The 20,654-nt window shown below is 41.7% G+C and overlaps 1 protein-coding gene across 2 annotated transcripts in view; it reads left to right on the plus strand.

The window, feature by feature from the left end:
* The window catches only part of LOC121529451 (adenylate cyclase type 9-like), a 65,318-nt gene that overhangs the window by 35,913 nt on the left and 8,751 nt on the right, over positions 1 to 20,654 (plus strand). For both annotated transcript variants that reach the window (XM_041817322.1, XM_041817323.1), the window contains 5 exons: positions 12,290 to 12,456; positions 15,771 to 15,881; positions 16,221 to 16,477; positions 17,572 to 17,674; positions 18,206 to 18,414. In XM_041817322.1, the coding sequence (XP_041673256.1) occupies positions 12,290 to 12,456; positions 15,771 to 15,881; positions 16,221 to 16,477; positions 17,572 to 17,674; positions 18,206 to 18,414 (847 nt within the window). The remainder of the gene's footprint in view (positions 1 to 12,289; positions 12,457 to 15,770; positions 15,882 to 16,220; positions 16,478 to 17,571; positions 17,675 to 18,205; positions 18,415 to 20,654) is intronic.

Below are 20,654 nucleotides of genomic sequence, written 5' to 3' on the forward strand. Positions count from 1 at the left end.
AGAATTTTTAATGAAGCATAATTCTGGCACTAATGAAGTGTGGAGACTTTGATTCTTGTCTCATTTTACTCAGTTTACCATTTGGCTCATTTTGCTTGTTTATGCATGAAGTAAATGAAACAAGGTGTGAAACTTCTTCTCTTTTATTTTATTCAGAAGACAGTCTGTTACAGACAAAGTCAGTGTGACACTTTCTGTCAGGGGATGTTCAGAAGCTGGATAATTGTTCTCGCCTCCTTTAATCCCTTTCACTGCTCCTGAAGTAACCTGGGCTCAGCAGAAGTGTTTAGCTGTAAAGGAAAGGTCACTGACAGCCCTCCCCCCACTATAAGCCATCCTCTGCCCACACACACACTGGTGTACACACACACACTGTCTCTCTGCTTCTCCTTCCCTGTCAGAAATGACAGTGTGACTCCCTTGGTGATTCCTTATGAAAAATGCACAAGTGCCTTTCATGTTTTCTGACTGAATGGGTTCACTCTCAGACAGCACACAGAAAAGATTTCACCCCACTGCCACTACTGACTCTATCACACCTTTATTTTCTACGTCCAGGCTCTTTTACTTTATTTCTCCTCCGAATCACTGCCATCCTCCCCTCTGATCTCGCCTTCATCTCCCCTGAGACCCATGCCGCATTAATGAAGTCCTCCTAAACAGCCTGTCATTCTGGACAGGCTTCCTCCTGTTCCTTCTGCCCTCTTCCCCCCTGACAGGGACAGGATGTACAGTATATCCCAGGACGGGGACGCAGTGGAAGGAGAAGGTGGGGCTGTTTGCTGGCAGTGCCAGCTGGCATCAAGACCTGCCTGGCCTTGCAGTGTTAGTGTCTCTGCGCCACCTGCTCACTGCCCTCCTGCTACGTTACCTGGCCCTGGAAAGCAAACCTGTCATTACTGGGGGATACGGCACATGATATGCTTTGTGGGTTTTTATGTGCGTTAGTGCTGAGCCGAGCATATTTCCTAACTCTCCATCGCCCTCAGTTGCCCTCTGCGTTCTGCAGCTTTTAGGAAACCTCCAGAGGACATTAACACTGGCTGCTTGGGGTGCAGCCAGGGAGTCTGTAAGCGAGAGTTAAGGTGTTGCTTTGAGATAAAAGACTATAAAGATCTTCAGTATGACTAAAAGTCCTCTGCTTTTTTAACATTTTAATTGTTTTCTTTTTGGTACATTTTCTGGGTTGTTTGTGGCTTCTGTATTCTGTCCGTAAATGGTTACTGAAGCTCTCCAGCCTATTTGTTATGGATAACTGATTTAAAGGCTATAGACACATATAAGACATTAGACACATGGCCTTACCATTCATAACCAAAGATGCGCTGAAGAAAAGTTATCACAAAGGAGTCCAGTTGGTCTTTGACCATCAGTGTCCAGGCCTCACAAGAGGCTAATTTGCATTTTAGAAAATGGTCCCCCTCTGAGCTCCTGCCCCGTGGAGGGTTGTATCAGCTCTTACTGAACTGACCACTGCAGTCACGACTTTGCTCAACCTCTCTCTTGTGTATGTTTGTTTGGTACACCCAACCTTTTGCACTGAGCCTCTTTAAGCATCGTTCAAAGAGGAGTTCAGGGACAGCCGTTGTCCCAGAAGAGCTCAGACGTGCTATGAGGAGGCGTAAAGGGAGGAGTGGAGTTGATGGTGTTATTTGTTTGCAAAGTGCTTTTTCTCATGTCGCTCTCCTTTGTCCTGAACAAAAGGGGATTGGAGAGGGAGATAATATGTCTGTGCTTTCATGGGGAAAGGTTATCTACTGTTCCCTGACAGCTGATAGCACAGGACAGGACACTTCAAGTCCAATGACACTTAGAACCTTCCAGTAATGACGCTCTTCAATTAGTTCAGGGTCATCAGAATTACAGATCGTCAGACAGATGACAGAGGGTTGTCACAATACTAGAATTTATACCAGAATGATTTGATGTGAGATGATGCAGATACCTGCTTGATACCACAGCAACAACAATAGAAGTCATCTGCGCCTATTGGCAGGTACTGCCTTGTTTTTAATAACCAAAAATTGAAAGCAAACACTGCATTGTCTTTGATTGCACAAATACACTGGTAACCTTTGAGAATTTAAACAATGTCATTGTATTTGTGGAGCTAAAACAGTGCCAGCTCTGTTGTCACCTGCTATTTTCCTGTTCTTTACCTGTTTTATACTTAATCCTAAAATCAATCTCATTTTTAACACATACTGTAATATCAAAAAACATTGCCGTAAAGAACATTTTGACTACCGTGGATTATAATCTGACTTTACTGGAACAAAAAAAGAGACATCATGCATGGACTTTGTGACCTTTTCCCCTGCAGCGAGGTCTTTAGAGCACAGCTGTGTTCTGATGGCGTTGGACCCTGCTGGAGTGAGCACGCAGAGCCAGCTGTGGTCAGATCAGTTTATCAGTGCTACAATTTAATGCTTGACAACACTCCAATTTCAGCTGCTACAAGGTTGGATCATGAAGTCTAGGGCTGTGTCTTGACAAGAATCTTGCACTACAATACATATCCTGATACAGGGGTAACATGAATTTAATGGAGTCAGCGCTAACATGTTAACACATTGTAGTTAGATTAAGGTCTTATTTTGTGGTCCACTGATGATCAGCCCTAGTGGTTACTCGGAAAGATATTGTGCATTTGGCTGATTATTAAAATTAAGTTTCTTTATCTTTTTTTCTCTGTTTACAACAATAATCAAAGCAACAAATACTATGTTATCAAAAAAACTCACATCCTTGCCGTGTGTAACAATGCCACACATTGATAAAAAAAAAAAAAAAAAAAAAAAAGCAGCTAGGAGTCGCAGACTGATTTAACTCCTGGTTAGGGTTTAGTAAAAGCAATGTCAAAATGATATTTATTTTGAAGTCATACAGAGGTGGAATAGTTTCCTGATCCCTGGAAAGTTTGTGCATAATACAGTCCTCAGCTTGCTTCCATCAGCTCTCACGGACAGTAGACTAATCATTACTGGATTTATGCCATGCTGCTACCATCTTCATCCTCATCAGTAAATGCTTAGGGTATGCAAATATACACTTACCAGCCACATTATTAGGTACATCTGTTAAATTGCTTGTTAACAAATATAGCTAATCCACCAATCATATGGCAGCAACTCAATGCATTTAGGCATGTAGACGTGGTCAAGATGACTTGTTCAAATAGAGCATCAGAATGGGGAAGAAAGGGGATTTAAGAGACTTTGAATGTGGCATGTTGTCGTGCTGGTCTAAGTATTTCAGAAACTGCTGAACTACTTAGATTTCCATACATAGCCATCTCTTACAGAGAATGGTCTGAAAAAGGGAAAATATCCAGTGAGCAGCATTTGTGTGGACGAAAATGCCTTGTTGAAATCAGAGGTCAGAGGAGAATGGGCAGACTGGTTCAAGATGACAGAAAGACAACAGTAGACCAAACTGGGGGCAACTCCTGTCAGTTATGAACAGGAAACTGAGACTGAATTCACATGGGCTCACCGAAATTGGTAGAAGATCGGAAAAACGTTGCCTGGTCTGATGAGTCTTGATTTTAGCTGCAACGTTCAGATGGTAGGGTCAGAATTTGCCAGAGACAACATGAAAGCATGGATCCATCCTGCCTTAAATCAACACTTCAGGCTGCTGCTGCTGGTGTAATTGTGTGTGTGTGTGTGTGTGTGTGGCGGGGGGGGGTGGGGGGGTGGGGGGGGGGGTGTTGCTTACCATTCCCTCCCATCTTTATGGCCACAGTGTACCCATCTTCTGATGGCTATTTCCAGCAGGATGATGCACCATTTCACAAAGCTCAAATCCTCTCAAACTGGTTTCCTAATTATGACAATAAGTTCACTGTACTCTGAAGTCCTCCACAGTTCCTAGATCTCAATCCAGTAGAGCACCTTTGAGATGTGGTGGAACGGGAGATTGGTATCATGTATGTGCAGCTGACAAATTTGCAGGAACTGCATGATGCTGTCATGTCAATATGGACCAAAATCTCTGAGGAATGTTTCCAACACCCTGTTGAAACGATGCCACGGAGAATTAAGGCAGTTCTGAAGGCAGAAGAGGGTCCAACTCGGTACTAGCAAGGTGTACCTAATAAAGTGGCTGGTGAGTGTATATAACCTATTAATAAATAATCAATACAGTCTCACTCTAAATGCTGCAATATTTAAGTGCATTTAAGTTTTTTACTCCCAATGAAGAGGCAACACTGTCCTAGAATTCTAAGAAGAGCCATGCAAGCATCTGCAGACACTTGAAATTGTGTAACCCTTCATACACAAACAAATCTCATTTGGTGCTCCATTGCTAACCTCTGTAGTCCATTCATCTTGCCCTTCTCTGGCTGTCTGGACTCTGCCATGTGAAGTGATTTCCTGAAACAAGCTGTCCAACCACAGGAAAGGATCAATTCAACATGCATCCTCATTAACCTTTCACAGACATGGACATGGATTCCTTTCTCCTCTTTAGTCTGACATAAAGGAAAACGCTTAAACCCGTCCAGCACACATGTTTAGTTTGACATAAATCAAAAAGAAAGAGAGGGCATGCCTAGCTGATCTCCTGCCACTTCCCTATGCTATCATGGTCTCACTATTTGGTTAAGTTTTGATAGTTATATTTGAAATTTTGACACATATTTTCTTTTTTTTTAATTCGCCTCTTATCCTTCTTTGTAGTCCTGCCTGGCGTCTTGTTTTTAATTGTCTTTTACAAGTGAGCCTTTTCATTCTAAGCCATTATTCTTTCCTCTACTATCAAATCTTCTGCACTCTTTCTGCCTTTCACCCTCTCTGATGGGCATATTATCTGGCTTGAAACATTTCATTATCTTTAATAAGCTATTACAGTGGTGGAGAATAGAGGCTGAATGCTCCAATGATTTCTGCTTAGGTGGATTTTGCCTGGTCTTTGTCTTGTAAAGTTTTATTATCCAGCACACATTCACAGCAGGTATAGACTTTGCATTAATGACTGTTAAAATATTAATAAACCATGCAGTGTTAGTCATATAGCAGCCGTGCATTCTCTTGTGTGTTGTGTGATGATGAACCAGGCAAAAAAAAAACAAAAAACAAAATTGGCACCAGAAAGTCAAATATTCTGCCAACAACTGAAGTATATTAAATCTCTCACAGCCATGTTAAGCTCTAAAAATGCACAAAACACATCTCTTATCATGCATAAGCATGCTTAAGCATGGGTGTATCATCAAATATCCCAGATTTCTGTGCAAGTGACACTTATCTTGACATTTAGCACTGATATGATAAGTGAGTTTCATCAGCTTACCATGGTTAGTCATGATGTTAGGGAAGTTGGTGTGGGACTGAATGAGATGTAAAACTGCACTTTGAGAAGTCTTAGTCGTAGGATGCTTGAGACATGCTTGTCCGCTAGTGATTGGCAGGATGCCATGATGTCACTTTTCTGGTGAAGACTGATCCCTGCTGACTGGTTGAGGAAAAATTATGTGCTTGTACTACCTCACAAAGAGGCATAGAGGACAACAACCAACCAAATATGGGTCTTTATCCCATAAGGTAGCCTCAATAATTCTTAAATGGAAAAAGTTTGGCACAATCAGGACTCTTCCAAGAGGTGGTTTAACTAAGTACAGAGTAAGGGTAATGAATACTTCAGTCATATCATAATTCAGTTTTTTATTTTTCAGAAATGTGCAAAAAAAAAAAAAACATTTTGTCATTGTGGGGTACTGAGTGTAAATTGATGAGAATTAAAATGAATTTAAATTACTGTAGCAACATAACAGAATTCAAAAAATTTAAGGGGGTCTGAATACCTTCTTAGTGCACTGTATGACATGGATTAATATTAATTTTACCAATAAAAACTAACTTTATTCCAAATATTTAGCAGGGTAGCACCCTTAAAGTCTGCAGGAGGCCTTAGCAGAGGGGACTGTGTCACAGAAAATACCAGTCCCAGTAGAAACATTCAAGAAAACAGTGTAGGTGGTATGTACATAATCACAGTAGTAAGTAATGGTGCATGTGATGGTGAAGTGATGGAAAGTTATTAGCGCTGCTACACTCATTTACTTTATCTGTTTCAGCCTGAGATGAACATAACTGTGTCTTTGAGTCAGATGTTCCCAATCTGGCTTGTAGAATTTTCGCTTAATTGACAAGAAGATGTTCACACATAATTTCCACCAAATCTCTACCCACAGCCATGAGACGCCATCTGACGTTCATTTATTGCTTTACATACATCAGCATTTCAAGTCATCTGTATCTTTGGTTTCTGTGCAGCCAGGTTAGAAATGGTGAGACGTGGAGAGACAGAGAGATGAAGGGATGGAACAGTTTGAAAAGGAGGGGGTACAGTAACACTGTTGACCTATGAGGAGGAGCAGAAGTCAGTTTATGTCATGGTGGGAAGCAGGGAAGGATTTGATTAGCAAACTAATGAAATCAGTCAACCCAGTGTGTGTTGTGTGTGTGCCACTCTCACATTTTCTCAGAAGAAGCTCCCTCAGTTTCCTGCTGCCTCTCCTCCATTCTGCATCACTGGTGCGGGGAATTAGTTCTTTGTTACTGTGTTTACCGCCCTCATTTCCTATCCCTGAATCCTCATCCACCTGGCTATCCACCCAGCTACAGTGAAGCTGTCCATCTCCACCTCCGCTTGATGTGTGTATATGTGTTTGACTGGGTATGTAGGTGGATGGAGGGGGTGGATTTTTTCTTTTTTGAGTGTCTCATAATTGCCGTTGTATTTACATGAGTCTTTTTTTTTTCGTTTGTGCATGTTTCATTCTCCTGTCTGCTTCTTGAGCTTCCTATCTCAGTATTGGGCCTTTACGGCATGAGGAAAATATGTGATGTATGAATGCAGGATGTGATTTCAAGGCAACTTTATAGGTGTTGTGCTGTAATCTTCCAGCTCCCACTTGGCAACTGACGACTCACAACAACTCACACTATACAATCCCATGGCTGTGCATGACTTGAGTGCTCTACTGTATGTGAAGTCAGGGTGACTATATCAATTGTCTGTGGAGTTTCCTTTGACAACTCTTACACATGGAGTGTGAAGTCATATTGCCTTGTTCTCATTCTTCAAATAGCAACAAACAGCAACAAAAATGCTCTCAACATCTCTCTCCCATGCAAACATATCCACATCATTGGCAGCAAACACAACTAGCAGCTAAACATCAATAAATATTAAGTGTCAGCTGGAGGTCTGCTGGTAGGCCTATTTCCTGCTGGTTTATTTCCTTTATTATAGGGAAGGTGCATCAAAAAAGCTGTTTTATTGGTGATGTAAGATGCTGTCTGATAGTTTAAAAATGTGCCTATGTTGAGAATTCTGCTCATGGTTCTGCTTGAACTCTGGTAGTGTATGCACCAAGTTATCAAACATGCCAGAAGTCCCAACTGGGAGGGTGGGTCAAGCTGAGGTTGGCTGTCTAACACCCTGTGCACTGGACAAGAAACAACACAAGCAAGCTAATAGTCGGCCCAACTTCGAAGTACGACTCAAAAATCTTTGTCTGAATCAGCTGATAATAGAAGGCCTGTAGTCAACCAAAGAAAAACTTGGTCGACCAAAATCGCACCCAGGCACCAACCAATCGATTGGTCATTCAGGTAAAAAAATAAAATGAAAACAAAATAAATCGGCTCATTGGGGACCAGTGTAATCCATACAGGTTCCTTACTACGCCTGCTTGGTACTCTAAATGATCCTAAAATTAACATAACAAGCCTTTGGAAGCATTAATACATTTTTAGGCTCGTCATGTCGTGCAAAAAAAAAAAAAGATTAATTGAGAGACAATCAGCACACACCTGCCTTTGAGCAAAAGATCTCCGTGATCGCAGCGCGGTAACTCTTCAAACTCATATATCCTACAAAATAACCTCAGATCATTGTTTTTCATTCATTTATAATGGTGATTGATAACGGGATCACCTGATCCAGCCCACGCCGTGTCATTTACGGAGGAGGGAAAAAGTGTGTTAGTCAGGACTCAATGACCAGCTCCTCTCCTCTGCTTTCTGTCTGCCTGTAAGAGAAGCTAACGCTAACGTGAACACTTAAAGGAGATTATAAAAGGAGATGATACCACGCAGTCTATTTGCCGACAGGTGAATTAAACTGACCGTGGGAGCTAATGCAGTGAGGAAGGACAGAGCAGAGACACTCAACAGCGCCACTTCAATACAAACAGCCTGCAACTTTGTGACAAATTGAATATGCGTTGTTTTTGAGTGTTACTGCTGTGAAAATATCAGAAAATATCCCACTTTGTGTCGCTTTGTGTGCTTCTCTAACTGTATTTCCCAGTGCTGCATTGCTCCTCTGTCCCCAGCAGCACGTCTCTCTATATCAGTCAGCTGCGCACTACTCTTCTGCTCCCTGGTCAGCGCCTTGGGGACGGAGGGACAGAGGGGCGACTCACCGGCCAGGGTGATCTTGCTCGGACTTAAGCTTTTCAACCAAACAACTGACTATTCGAATGGAAGCTTTCAGCCCTAGATAATAGCACAGTACGCCCAACTTGAGGTGTAGTTGCGTTTCAGTCTTTCTTCTTTATCAGGGTGCTGTACTTTATTATAGATGGTGTTGGTGCTATTTTGCAGTGTTTTTTGTCTTTTTTTAAATTATTTTGACTGTGTTAATGCTAACAACATACATTTTGGAGAGTGTGTTTTTTCAATAGAATTTAAAAATGCTGATATCAGAGCGTGCCATATCTGGCACTTGCCAGAAGTGCCAATTGGACTAGACGGCCTACTGTGGAATTGAAAAGAATTGACTGGAAAGGAAGAGATTTGCTTTATGTAAATCTTTATGTATGGGTTGCTTTGGAGACAGAGTAAGTGGAATTTGAACATTATGGTCATCCTCCAGGTGCTGATACAGGTTTGTCATATTTACTCTGAAATAGCCTCAACTGCTTAGCAAGTTTTACACAGCACCCCAGTTTGTGACATGTTGCTTCTCCTCAATGCAAAATAATCCCAAATGGCAGCTTGTCTGTTGAACCGGTTAACATCTCTGCTGCTACTGAACTGTAACCATTTACACAGGGAGCATGTTTGCTTGCTGGGGATTCATCTGATTGGCCAAATGATGCATGCTAAAGGATTGCATTGGAGTTTATTACACATTTTCATAACACAGTGTGGTTAACTGTTTAACCTCCCCTGTAAGAGTTGTCTGTGCTTGTGTATCCCTGATACACAGGAACTGTGTGCCATATGTGTGGTCTGTGTGTAGTATGTGTGTGTCAGAGGATGTAGCCCCAGGGTGGTTCAGCACAGGCGAGGCGGGTGGCAGGCCTATCTGAAGTACTTAAGCAGACAATGCACAGGGTCTAAGGTTGTGGCTTCACTGACAGTTGAATTATGTGGCCAAGTGCACGGCCACTGATACTTACTTATGCTGCTGACATATACACAGTTACCTGCCAGTGTAATTGTCCCTTGTCCCCACATAACACCACCAAGAGGAGAGGAGAGGAGTTTAGTCACAAACAATCCTCTTTGTTATGACTATCCATGGTTTTGGGTGCAGAGCTAAATATGTGTCCTCTCTGTGTGACTCTGAGCAGCAGATTTGGCAACAAAGCTCAAACAGGTAGTAGACCATATGTCTGCCATGGTGATTAAAATATGCTCTGTGGGAGCGCTGAAGGAGTCATTGGGCTAAGGCTGGATAAAAGCAGGATAAAATGTTATAGAGAGTATTAAATACTCAGGCTTTTGCATTTTTAGGCCATCTAGCATGTTCAGTAAATAAGAAATCTTGGGATTAAAGGCAGTTTGTCTTAAAATGCACAGCCACCAAAAAAAGGAAGAGTTGAGGTGATGCTCCATCCTCCAAATTTCTGCTGATACTTGCCACAGATAACCTTGCAAAGTAGATGGATACACCCGTTTCTGTGTTTCTCACTGGCAAATCCATCTTGCAAAGCTCCAGTCTGAACCATTTGGGCCCGGTTAGAAAGTGACAGGACCAATCAGTGTCAAGGGGCAGTGCTTTTGGGCACAGCAGATTCGTGATGTAAGCAAGCAGCAACAAGAGGCCTGTGCAGATGTGGCAGAAGACATTAGTGTGGATTGAGCACTGAGTTGGTTTGTTTTCAAAAATGACAAAAGTTGTGTACTGACATGTCTACAGTTGCCATGGTTTGCGTTATGCAGTTCTCTGGAGTTTACTCCTCGGTAGCAGTTATGTCACGTGTTTTGTTGATTTGAATTCACTCGTAAAGGTGTGACAGACAGAGCGTTCATCCAATCTCCTTCCGAGGTTTTTCCAAGCCTCTGCCCTTTCCCAAACGCTGTGTAGGAGAGGTTTTCCAGATGGATGTGTGAAACATCTGGCATGTCAGGTTATTCCACAGACATATAACCTGTGAATATCAGCCATATGTACGACAAAGATTATGGAGTTTTAGGTCAGATCAACAGAGCTCTGTCAGCTCCTGTCTTTTTTCTTTTTAATCCCCTTTCCTCTTTGTCAGGATGCATGATATTGGATTTTTTATGATATCTGATGTGCTGGTGTTCACAGATATTAGTTTTTGGCCACAACTGTTAATTTTTGAATTCAGGTGTTTCAAATAGACCTTGTCACTCTGTTGATTCCATAGCTGAGGAGTTCTAAACCTCTACTGGCATTAATGTTTGCACAAAAACTGTGCATTGGGAGCTTCATGGAATGGGTTTCCATGGCCAAGCAGCTGCCTCACATCACCAGAATGGAGTGGTGTGACACTGGACTCTGGAGCAAAAGAAACGTGTTCCGTGGAGTGGCAAGTCATGCTTCTCTGTTTGGCAGTCAGATGGGCCAGTCTTAGTTTCAAAGATGCCCAAGAGCATTACCTGCCTGATTGCATTTTTTCAGCTGTGAAGTTTGGAGGAGGAGGGCTAATGGTATGGGGCTGCTTTTCAGGACTTGGGCTAGGCTCCCTTATCTGCAGAGAAGTGCAATCTTGATGCTTCAGCATATCGAGACGTTTTGGACAATGCTATGCTTCCAACTGTGCAGCAACAGTTGAGTGAAGACGCTTTTGTATCCCAACACGACCCTAGTGCTCAAAGCAAGGACTATAAAGACATAGTTTGATGAGTTCTCTTTGGAAAAACTTGACTGGCCAGCACAGAGCCCTGACCTCAACCTCATCAAGCACCTTTGGGGTGAACTGGAATGGAGATTGCAAGTCAGGCCTTCTTGTTCAACATCAGTGCCTGACCTCGTTAATGCTCTACAGAATGAATGCTCACAAATTCCCACAGATTCACTCTAAAGTCTTGTGTAAAGCCTTCCAAGAACAGTGGAGGCTGTTATAGCTGCAAAATTTGATATTGGATATGAGCAACAACCCAGATATTGTGTATCCCTAATTTTGAAGAAACATCCATTGCATCCGTGGTGATGATAAACTTACCATGTATGTCAAGGTTGCCATTACAACTATAAAAATTAAGTATTTCTCAGGCTTAAGAAGGTGCTGGGGAAAATCTGATGTGAGGTAAAAAATTAAGGTCTTTTTTAAAATTGATTTAAACATTTAAGAGTCAGAACTCCGCAAACTGTTGTCTCAAGGGCCTTAGCTCAACATTTGACATTTTTATGGTTGTTTTTGTCAAACTGTTTAGCTCAAAAGGCTGAATTTTGGTCTGAAGACTGCACAAGCATCCACACAGGCAGAAACATTCCTCACAGGAGTGATGGAAATGGAAACATGTTGATAAAAGTGGGAGTATGCAGGTGTTCAAATATTTGGCCTTGGCCTGTTGTGTCTGAAGCTGTTTCTATCTCATGGTTATGGTGAGAACCTCACATGCATGAACTCGTCACAGAGATGCACATACTCATGCAACTGCAGATGAATTATACAGGGCAGGATAGACTTGTTGGCTTTAAAGGGTTTGTATCAGTATGTTAAGCTCTCTGTGTTGGTCTTTACAAAATCCTGCCATATGTTTATGCAATCTTATTTATGTTTATATTTAAGGAAACAAGAGTGACTCATGAATATGACCTTGGCTTTTTCAAGTAGGAGAAATTGATATTCACTGCTTTTCCCTCTCAGGATTCTAGTTTCATGCCAGAATCCTCTGATATAACTCTCCAAGGGAATGCATCCTGCACAGGGACTGGGCCTCTGCTGCATACTAAAACAACTACTCAACCACCAATACCTTCATCCATTCAGGGATGACTAAACCCGTGTCAGGTATCCTTTTTTCATACAAGAGTTAGAACTGACATCGCTCACTCTCTGCCTCTGTTTCTGCAGGGCTGAAGACCTACTTGATCTCTAGCAGGAAACTGGAGCCTCACTCTCACTGTAGCTGCTCTCATCTGGCTGGATCTGAGCCCCCTGATTCTCAGTGCCCTTCTTCCAGGATGCACACACCTGATGGGGCTCCTTCGGCCTGCAACCTTCCTCCAGATACTGCTAAGGTGGGTGCTTATTATTTCACTGTTAAAGTCAATTAAAACATCAGTAATAGGTTACTATGTGAGTCCTTTGCGTTACCGAAAATGTAAAACCCTTTTGTGGCTTATTCCACATACATGTGGACAAAAGTATTTGGCCACACCTGTTAATTATTGAACGTATGTGTTTCAATCAGACCTGTTGCCACAGGCGTATAAAATCAAGCACCTAGCCATGCAGTCTCCCTTTGTAAACATTTGTGATACAAAATGGGTCGTTCTGAAAAGCTCTGTGACTTAAAGTGTCAGACAGATGGATGCCACCTTTACAATAAGGCGGTTCGTGAATTTCTGCTCTGCTGAATATTCCACAGTTAACTGTAAGTGATATTATTAGAAAGTGGAAGCATTTAGGAACAACAGCCACTCATCCATGCAGCAGAAGACCACGTAACATCACAAAGTGGGGTCAACGGCTGCTGAGGCACATGGTGTGCAAAACTCGCCAGCCGACAGTCAGCAGGAGCTTCAATAAATGGGTTTCTGTGGCCGAGCAGCTGGATTCAGGCCTCACATATCCAAGTCCAGTGTATGGTCAGATGGAGTGATGTAAAGCACACCAACACTGGACTGTGAATCAGTAGAAACGTGTTCTGTGGACTGACGAATCACGCATCAGTGTTTGGCAGCCAGATAAAGACCAGTCTTAATGCTTCAGCATACTAAGACATTTTGGACAATGCTATACTTCCAACTTTGTGAAAAGGTTTGGGGAAGACCCTTTTCTCTTCCAACATGGCTGGGCCCTAGTGCATGAAGCAAAGACTATAAAGACATGGTTTAAAGAACTTGGGAGTCTTCTCATCCAACATCAGTGCCTGACTTCATAAATGCTCTACATAGTGAGTTGGCACAAATTTCCAGATACATCCATATTCTCTTGGAAAACCTTCCAGAAGAGTGGAGGCTGTTGTAGCTTCAAAAGGGGAGCCAACTCCACAATATTAAAGTACATGTATTTGCATACAATGTCATCACAGTCCCTGGTGGTTTAACGGTCAGATGGCCAAATACTTTTGTCCATAAAGTTCTGTGATATTAAAACACTGATATACAGCCTGGTTTAGAAAAGGAAAAGTAAAGGAAATCCTGCATTTTTTCCAGCCCTGTATGTCAACAAAAACCAGAGCACTCTGAACAGACCCCTTGTAACACTAACCTTGCAAAGCAGATGGATACGCCTGTTTCCATGTTTCTCACTGGTGAATCCATCTTGCAAGGCTCCTGTCTGAACCGAAAGTGACAGGACCAATCAGCGTCAAGGGGCAGTACTTTCAGGTATGACAGAGTCGTGATGTAAGCAAGCAGCGAGAAGAGGCCAGTGCAATTATGGTGGGAGAAATTAGCGTGGATGCTGCTAAAGCATCAGTTTTTTCAGAACTTGACGACATTTCTTTGTTAAAAGAAGACGTGAGTTGTTTTCTTTTCCAAAACGACAGAAGTTGTGTACTGACATGTCTACAATCCATGGGTCGTGTAATGCAGTTCTGTATGGAGTTTATTCCTTGGTAGCGACCACACGGACCTAGGTAGCGCCCACAACGTCACGTTTTTTATTGCTCTGATTGGCCCGTAAAGATGTGACAGACAGAACGTTCATCTAATCAACCTTCAAGTTTTTTTTCAAAGGCTCTGCCCTTTCCCAAACGCTGTCTATTGGAGGTTTTCCAGATGGATGTGTGTAACAAATCCATCTGGCATGTCAGGTTATTGTAACATGCTATCCTCAACAATGTGAAACACTGAGCATTTTTGCATTTTTATTTTTCTCATTTTATTTTTTCATCACACATCAGTGTTGCCTGAGGAAGTACAGTGAGCTGTTCTTCTACAGCCTCTTTCAGGTTAATTCTTTCGATCTCTGTACTTTTGCCTATGTGGGTGTATCTGAAGCCTTAATAAATATTTCCTTCATGCACTGATTTTTTTTCTGTCGTCAGTAGAGAACGAGAAAAAAGGAGCACCTTTTCTCTTAGGCATATCATGCATTTGACTTTTTTCTTTCTTTCTGCGTTACTACATAGTTTAACCTTGAGCATCCTGCATGCATACAGGATCTTTGGTGCTCCTTCATGCGCTCCAATGCAGGCCTCCATTTACCTCAGACCTTATTAAATCCTCATTTATGGGAATCTCCGAACAAAACTGTGAGATCTCTTTTACAAGGCAATAAAAATAGATTTTCTCCCCAGCAGGCAGTCTACATAATAACTGACCTATTATGGTGTCCTCATCAATACAAAGCATGCCCATCCACTGTTTCCTCCTTTGCTCTACCTCCAAGGGAAATTTCTCATTTGCTTCCAATTTGGATCACTATGTCATGGGCTCTATATCACACATTATTACCCTCAAAACCTTGCACCACAGTGCCTCACAATCACCCCAATTACTTTGGTCTCTCTGTACATATGTGCACCCCATGATCCCCTATAGATCTTCCAGGCTAGGTAGAGATGGGAGGGGTATTTGTTGGAGAAAAAAGAGAACGAAGAGCATGCCAGGAGGCAGGGAAATCAGTGGGGGTCCTTGGTATGGTAATGAGCTAACTCAGTCAGACAGACAGGGAGCCCTTCTCCGGTCTTTCTGCCTTTCACTGATTACTCCTCCATTTACGGCCCTCAAACAGATTCAGATTTGGCTTGTGGGAAAGAATCACACTCTGGGATCCTCTAAAAAAGGCTTAATCACATCTGAACGTGTGAAAGGATTCACAGGGCAGGTGCTGAAATAATGTTTAAAGGCTAAATGTAACATGTAGGCACATGGAGATGCTATCCCTACATGCTAATATTGCTGTAAGTGTTTGACTTGTCAAAGCACTGCTCCTTGTATCCTACAGAGTCGATATCAGCACAATATATCTTTGCACAGACCTCCCTCTGGTAGACATACACTCACACTATCTATTCTCTTTGAAGGGTATGAGTGGGATGAAAACAAAAAAACTTAAGCCTGTGTAGAGCTTTTTCACACTCTGTGTTTACTCTCAAGTATCTTTTTTTGTTTCTCAATGGCTGCTGACACTTTTCCTCATATTGTCCCCATTGAAATGAAAATTGATTCCATAAAAAACTTGTCACTTTACCCTTTCTTTGTGTCTAAGTGAAGATTGTTGTCTTTTTGCAGCTGCATCTCTTTTATCATCTTTTATTTCTTTATGTCACCAACATACTCAATCTCAGCAGCTGTCTCGTGCTTTTTTGACCCTTGATTTAATGATTCATCTTCTCCTTTCCTTCCCAACCCACCCCCCCACTGTCTCTGCCTCCCTGCAGTCCCCCTGTCTCTCCTGCAGTGTGGTCTTGATACCAGCAGAGGATCAGGTTCTGGAGGAGGGAGCAGTACACAATGGCTGTCAGGAGAATCACAAGACAAACAGCAGCAAGGTTAGCATGTTGTTCTTACCGAAACCAAACAAATGAGACTTCATCTGTTCGTCTTGAACAGTGTAATTTATGTTGTTAATGCCCAGCCAAATACTGGAATACTGTAAGCCAGCTGCTGTGGCAGTTTCTCAGGCCCAGCGGCTAAAAGAAGGACTTAAAATAGTTCAAAGAAATAGGACTCCATGAGTCCCAGATAAAGTGTGCCACAGACACAATCATTTAAAGTGATGTGACTGTACTTCTGACGAGTTATTTATTATTTCTGACCTGGTTTCAAAGCTGAGATCCATTTTTACACCTTCCCTTATGGTAAATTCAGGTTTTCTTTCTTCCATTTAGGACTCTTCAAGTCTAAAGTTTTCCCCTGCGGCTGCTACAGGGCGCAACCCCAAGGCACTAAACGGCCTGCTAAGCCCTCGGCTGGAGGCCTTGAACAACAGCCAGACGTCTCTGTGTGAGATGCTGCAGGAGAAGGAGAAGAAGACATGGAGTGGAGGAGTCCTGGGCATGGACCATTCAGCGCTTATACCGCTACGCTCCAAAAACTTCAGGGAGAGGAGTGATGCTCACTTTGTGGATGTTATCAAAGAGGACAGGTTAGAATAAACACGTTATTGTACTGGATTTGTGATATTTGAACAAAAGATCCTCTGATACTATCAGGGATGCTGGAAGCCAGTGTCATTTGCCAAGAGTTGTATGTTTATATGATGATTTTATAAACTGTGCTGCTCAGAAAAACTTCTTTTTATCCATTAATTTGAATGTACATTGGTTTTATACACAACGATTTAAGAGCAGTTCATACTGCTCTAATAACATTTTTCAAGTAAACAGAAAATTAAGCTTTTTTCAAAATCCATGATATTTCTCCACTCTGGGTAAATCTGTCAAAATACAATGCATCTGTAGCTATTCTTCCTCTCAGCTACAGAAAGCAGGGACCCCAGGTTTGGCAGTGTGCATTGAACACCATGATTTGGTATCAGATTCAGGTAAGAGAATAATTGCTTGGACAGGAGGGCGGGCCAACCAAACCTTGGGGCTGTGCTAACTCCCCACATGACATCATGAGAGGAAAACTGGAGAACGGCTTGTTTTAGCACACATTTTCTGAAATTTGGGGGGCGGTTCGGGTACTTGAGGGGATTGTGGACAGGCCAGGGGCACTTATTTTTGATAGAAAAGCCTGAAAAGGGATTTTTGCATAAAATGTCCCTTCAAACGTCTTTAGGCCATGCTTCTAGTTTAGATAACTGGATTTCATCATCAGGTTTCAATAAAATGCACAGTTGGGAGTCATCAGCATAGCAGTGGAACTCTATGGCATGGTTCTTCATAATGTTGCCTAAAGAAAGCAGGTAAAGGGTGAAAAGAATCAGTCCAAGCACAGAACCTTGTGGTAACAGCACTTGCAAAGGGTCTGAATACTAAAGTAACCTTCAGAGGGTTTTTTTATTTTTAATAATTTTGCAGAAAATTCTAAAATTGTGTTTTCACATTGTCATGATGTGGTACTGAGTATAGATTAATGAGTTTAAAAAATATATTTTTTTGACTGTAGCATGAGGCTGGAACATAACAAAATTGAAAAAGATGAATGAGGTCTGAATACTTTCTGAATGAACTGTATATATAGAGAATCCCAAATTATCATGATTCTACTGGCTTTCCTCTGTGCCTGAGACAGCCTCATGAAGGACTATTTCTACAAGCCTCCCATAAACAAGCTGAGTGTCACCTTCCTGGAGAAGAGCCTGGAATCTGCCTACCGGATAAGCTACCAGGAGGAGGTATATAAGTGTATATGAGCTGTTTCTGTGCATGACATAACAGCGCCCGTTTGCCTGAGTGCATGTGTGTTTATCTATTTTAAACCAGTCTGTGAATTTGCCCTTGGCTGTGCTGTGAAATTCTTCCAAAGTCTATAATGATTAAAGATAAAATATATATTTTTCCTATGTTACTCCATTTTATTTCAGCATCACATCTATCAGCATGATATCTTCGTATTTTTATGAATGTCTTTCTACCAGTTTGAGTTCCTGTGCTTGTCTGTGCCTTGTCTGGGAAGCCTGTTTGCACTGTGTTATGACCAGACCAGTCAAGACTGCGGCAAAGAGAAATCACTGCAAGACCTTTAATGTAGTTTTATACTAGGCTGTGTTGTCCTCTGCTGGTGCAACCTCAGCAGTGCAACTGAACTGTCAAGACCGCATCTGTTGCTCCATCATAAGGTCTTAAGTTGCTGGGATAGAAATAAGTCATTTTGAGTTATGATATTTTTCACATTTCTGCATAAATGTGTCTGCTTACCTTTTCAGATCGAAAGTCAAGCAGCCGTGCAGACCTTTGCCAGTCCAACATTTAGTTCTTTCCTGGACATGCTGCTGTGCTGCTCTGTGTTTCTCTCTCTCTCACTGGCCTGTTTGCTTCGCCCGCTCGTCACCCAGCAGAGTCTGTCCACACCAGCACTCACTGTGACATCTGTAGCTGCTGTGTTAGAGACACTAGCTCTGCTGTTTGCAGTACGGTAAGATGCTGTATGTATGGAGCAGATATAGTGTAGTGATCTGCTCAAGAAATATTGTGGTCACGCTCTACCTCTAAAATAAGAATTTTATTTTAATTTATAGCCATTTTGTGTATGAATGTACAGACTTTTATTCCAAAAAAATCCAGGACGTTTTGTACATTCTAAAAAAGGATAGAATACAGAGATTTGCAAATCCTGATATGAGATATTCATTCAAATAAAGCACAAAGAGAAGACAGTTAAAGTTCAAACTGATATTGTTTTTGGAAACACACGCATATCCTGAATTTGATGACTGCAACATATTCCAAAGAAACTGAGACAGGGGCATGTTTAGCACTTTGTTACATCACTTTACCTCTAACAATACTGTGGGGACTGAAGACACTAGCTTTTGAAGTATTGAAAGTGGAAATATTTCCCATTCTTGTTTGATCTACAGCTTAAGTTCTTCAACAGTGCAAGGTTTCTGTTGTTGTATTTTGTGCTTCATAATGAAGCATCCTGTACATTTTCAATGGAAGACAGGCCTGGACTGCATGCACAGTTGGACTTAACCTTGCAAAGTAGATGGATACACCCATTTCCGTGTTTCTCACAGGTGAATCAATCTTGCAAAGCTCCTGTCTGAACCATTTGGGCCCGGTTAGAAAGTGGCAGGACCAATCAGCGTCGAGAGGCAGTACTTTTAGGCGCGGCAGAGTTGTGACATATGCAAGCAGCGACAAAAGGCTGGTGCAATAATGGCGGAGGAGATTAGCATGGGTGCTGCTATAATGCCAGTTTCATCAGAACTTGACATTTCTTCATTAAAATAAGAACAAAAAACAGCATTGAGTTGTTTTCTTTTCAAAACAAAAGTCGTGTACTGACATGTCTACAGTCGCCATGGTTCATGTTATGCAGTTCTCTATGGAGCTTACTCCAGGGTAGCAACTACATCATGTGTTTTGTTGCTCTGATTGGCCTGTAAAGGTGTGGCAGACAGAGCGTTTATCCAATCACCCTCTGAGATTTTTTTCAAAGGCTCTGCCCTTTCCAAATGCTGTCTATGAGAGGTTTACCTGATGGATGTGTGAAACAAATCCATCTGGTGTGTCAGGCTACAGCAGACTAGTACCTGTTGGAACTTAACAGTATAAATGATGCCAATGCCATGGGCCCTAATACACCCCCACATCATAACAGATACTGGCTTTTGAAATTAGCATTTTTAACAGTTTGAATGATTGTTTTCCTTGTTCTTTCTTAAAACTATTGTAAATGTTGACTTGTCAGACCATAGCACACTTTTCCACTTTAGGGCATTCCACCTCAGACAAGCTCAAGAAGAAGTCAGTGACACTTCTGCAAGTTGTCAATAAATGGCTTTTGCTTGGCATGGTTGAGTCTCAGCCAGCATTTATGGATGCAGTGGTGTACAGTGTTAAGTGTCTGCAGAATCATGTATACTTTAAAAGTTGATAAGACAATTAAGCAAAACTTAAGGCTTTCAAAAAGTATTAAAAGCCTTAAATGCATTAGTTTTTGGAGCTGAGCCAGGGCTGATATTTGTAAAATTTTTACAGGATTTTGCTAATAAAACCAGCTTTGCAGTGAAACTTTTGCCTTATGTAATACTAGCACAGAGTCTGTTAATGTGAGCACAGCTACAGTCTCACATAAAGCTTCATTTGTGTATAATGTTAAATATTTGACTTTACTTGATGATGCCACATTTTTATCTTACAATCAGTACAAAACATGTGCATAACTGTCTAGAATATCCATTTAATTCAACTAATGGGATTGAAATGGGAGGATTTGCTCAAAAATTTTCAGATATTTAAATGGAAATTTTGGGAACATTTTTGTATATTTTGGAGAGTTTCTTTGTTTTGGATTTTGTTTGGAAATTTTCATGAAGATCTGTGAAATTTGGATATTTGGAGAAGTTTGTGTCAGATATGCAAAAAACTCAAAAGGGAGGACCCAAAATGCAGATAAACAAAAGAACTTACTACAAAATAAATCCAGGAATCAAAACTCAAAGTCCAAATTCAAGGCAAAAACCACAGGAAGCACAGGGAGAATCACGAGGAGAATCACAGAGGATCACACAGGGAAGACATTTGACGAACTGACACAGGACTGGGAGAAACACAGAACCTAAATACACAGGGAGTGATTAGACAAGGAGAGACAGGTGTGGGTAACGAGACTCAGGTGAAACTAGTGAGGGGCTGTGTCTGAAACCA

Source organism: Cheilinus undulatus, linkage group 21 (assembly GCF_018320785.1).
Source record: "Cheilinus undulatus linkage group 21, ASM1832078v1, whole genome shotgun sequence".
In the NCBI taxonomy this organism is placed as follows: Eukaryota; Metazoa; Chordata; class Actinopteri; order Labriformes; family Labridae; genus Cheilinus; species Cheilinus undulatus.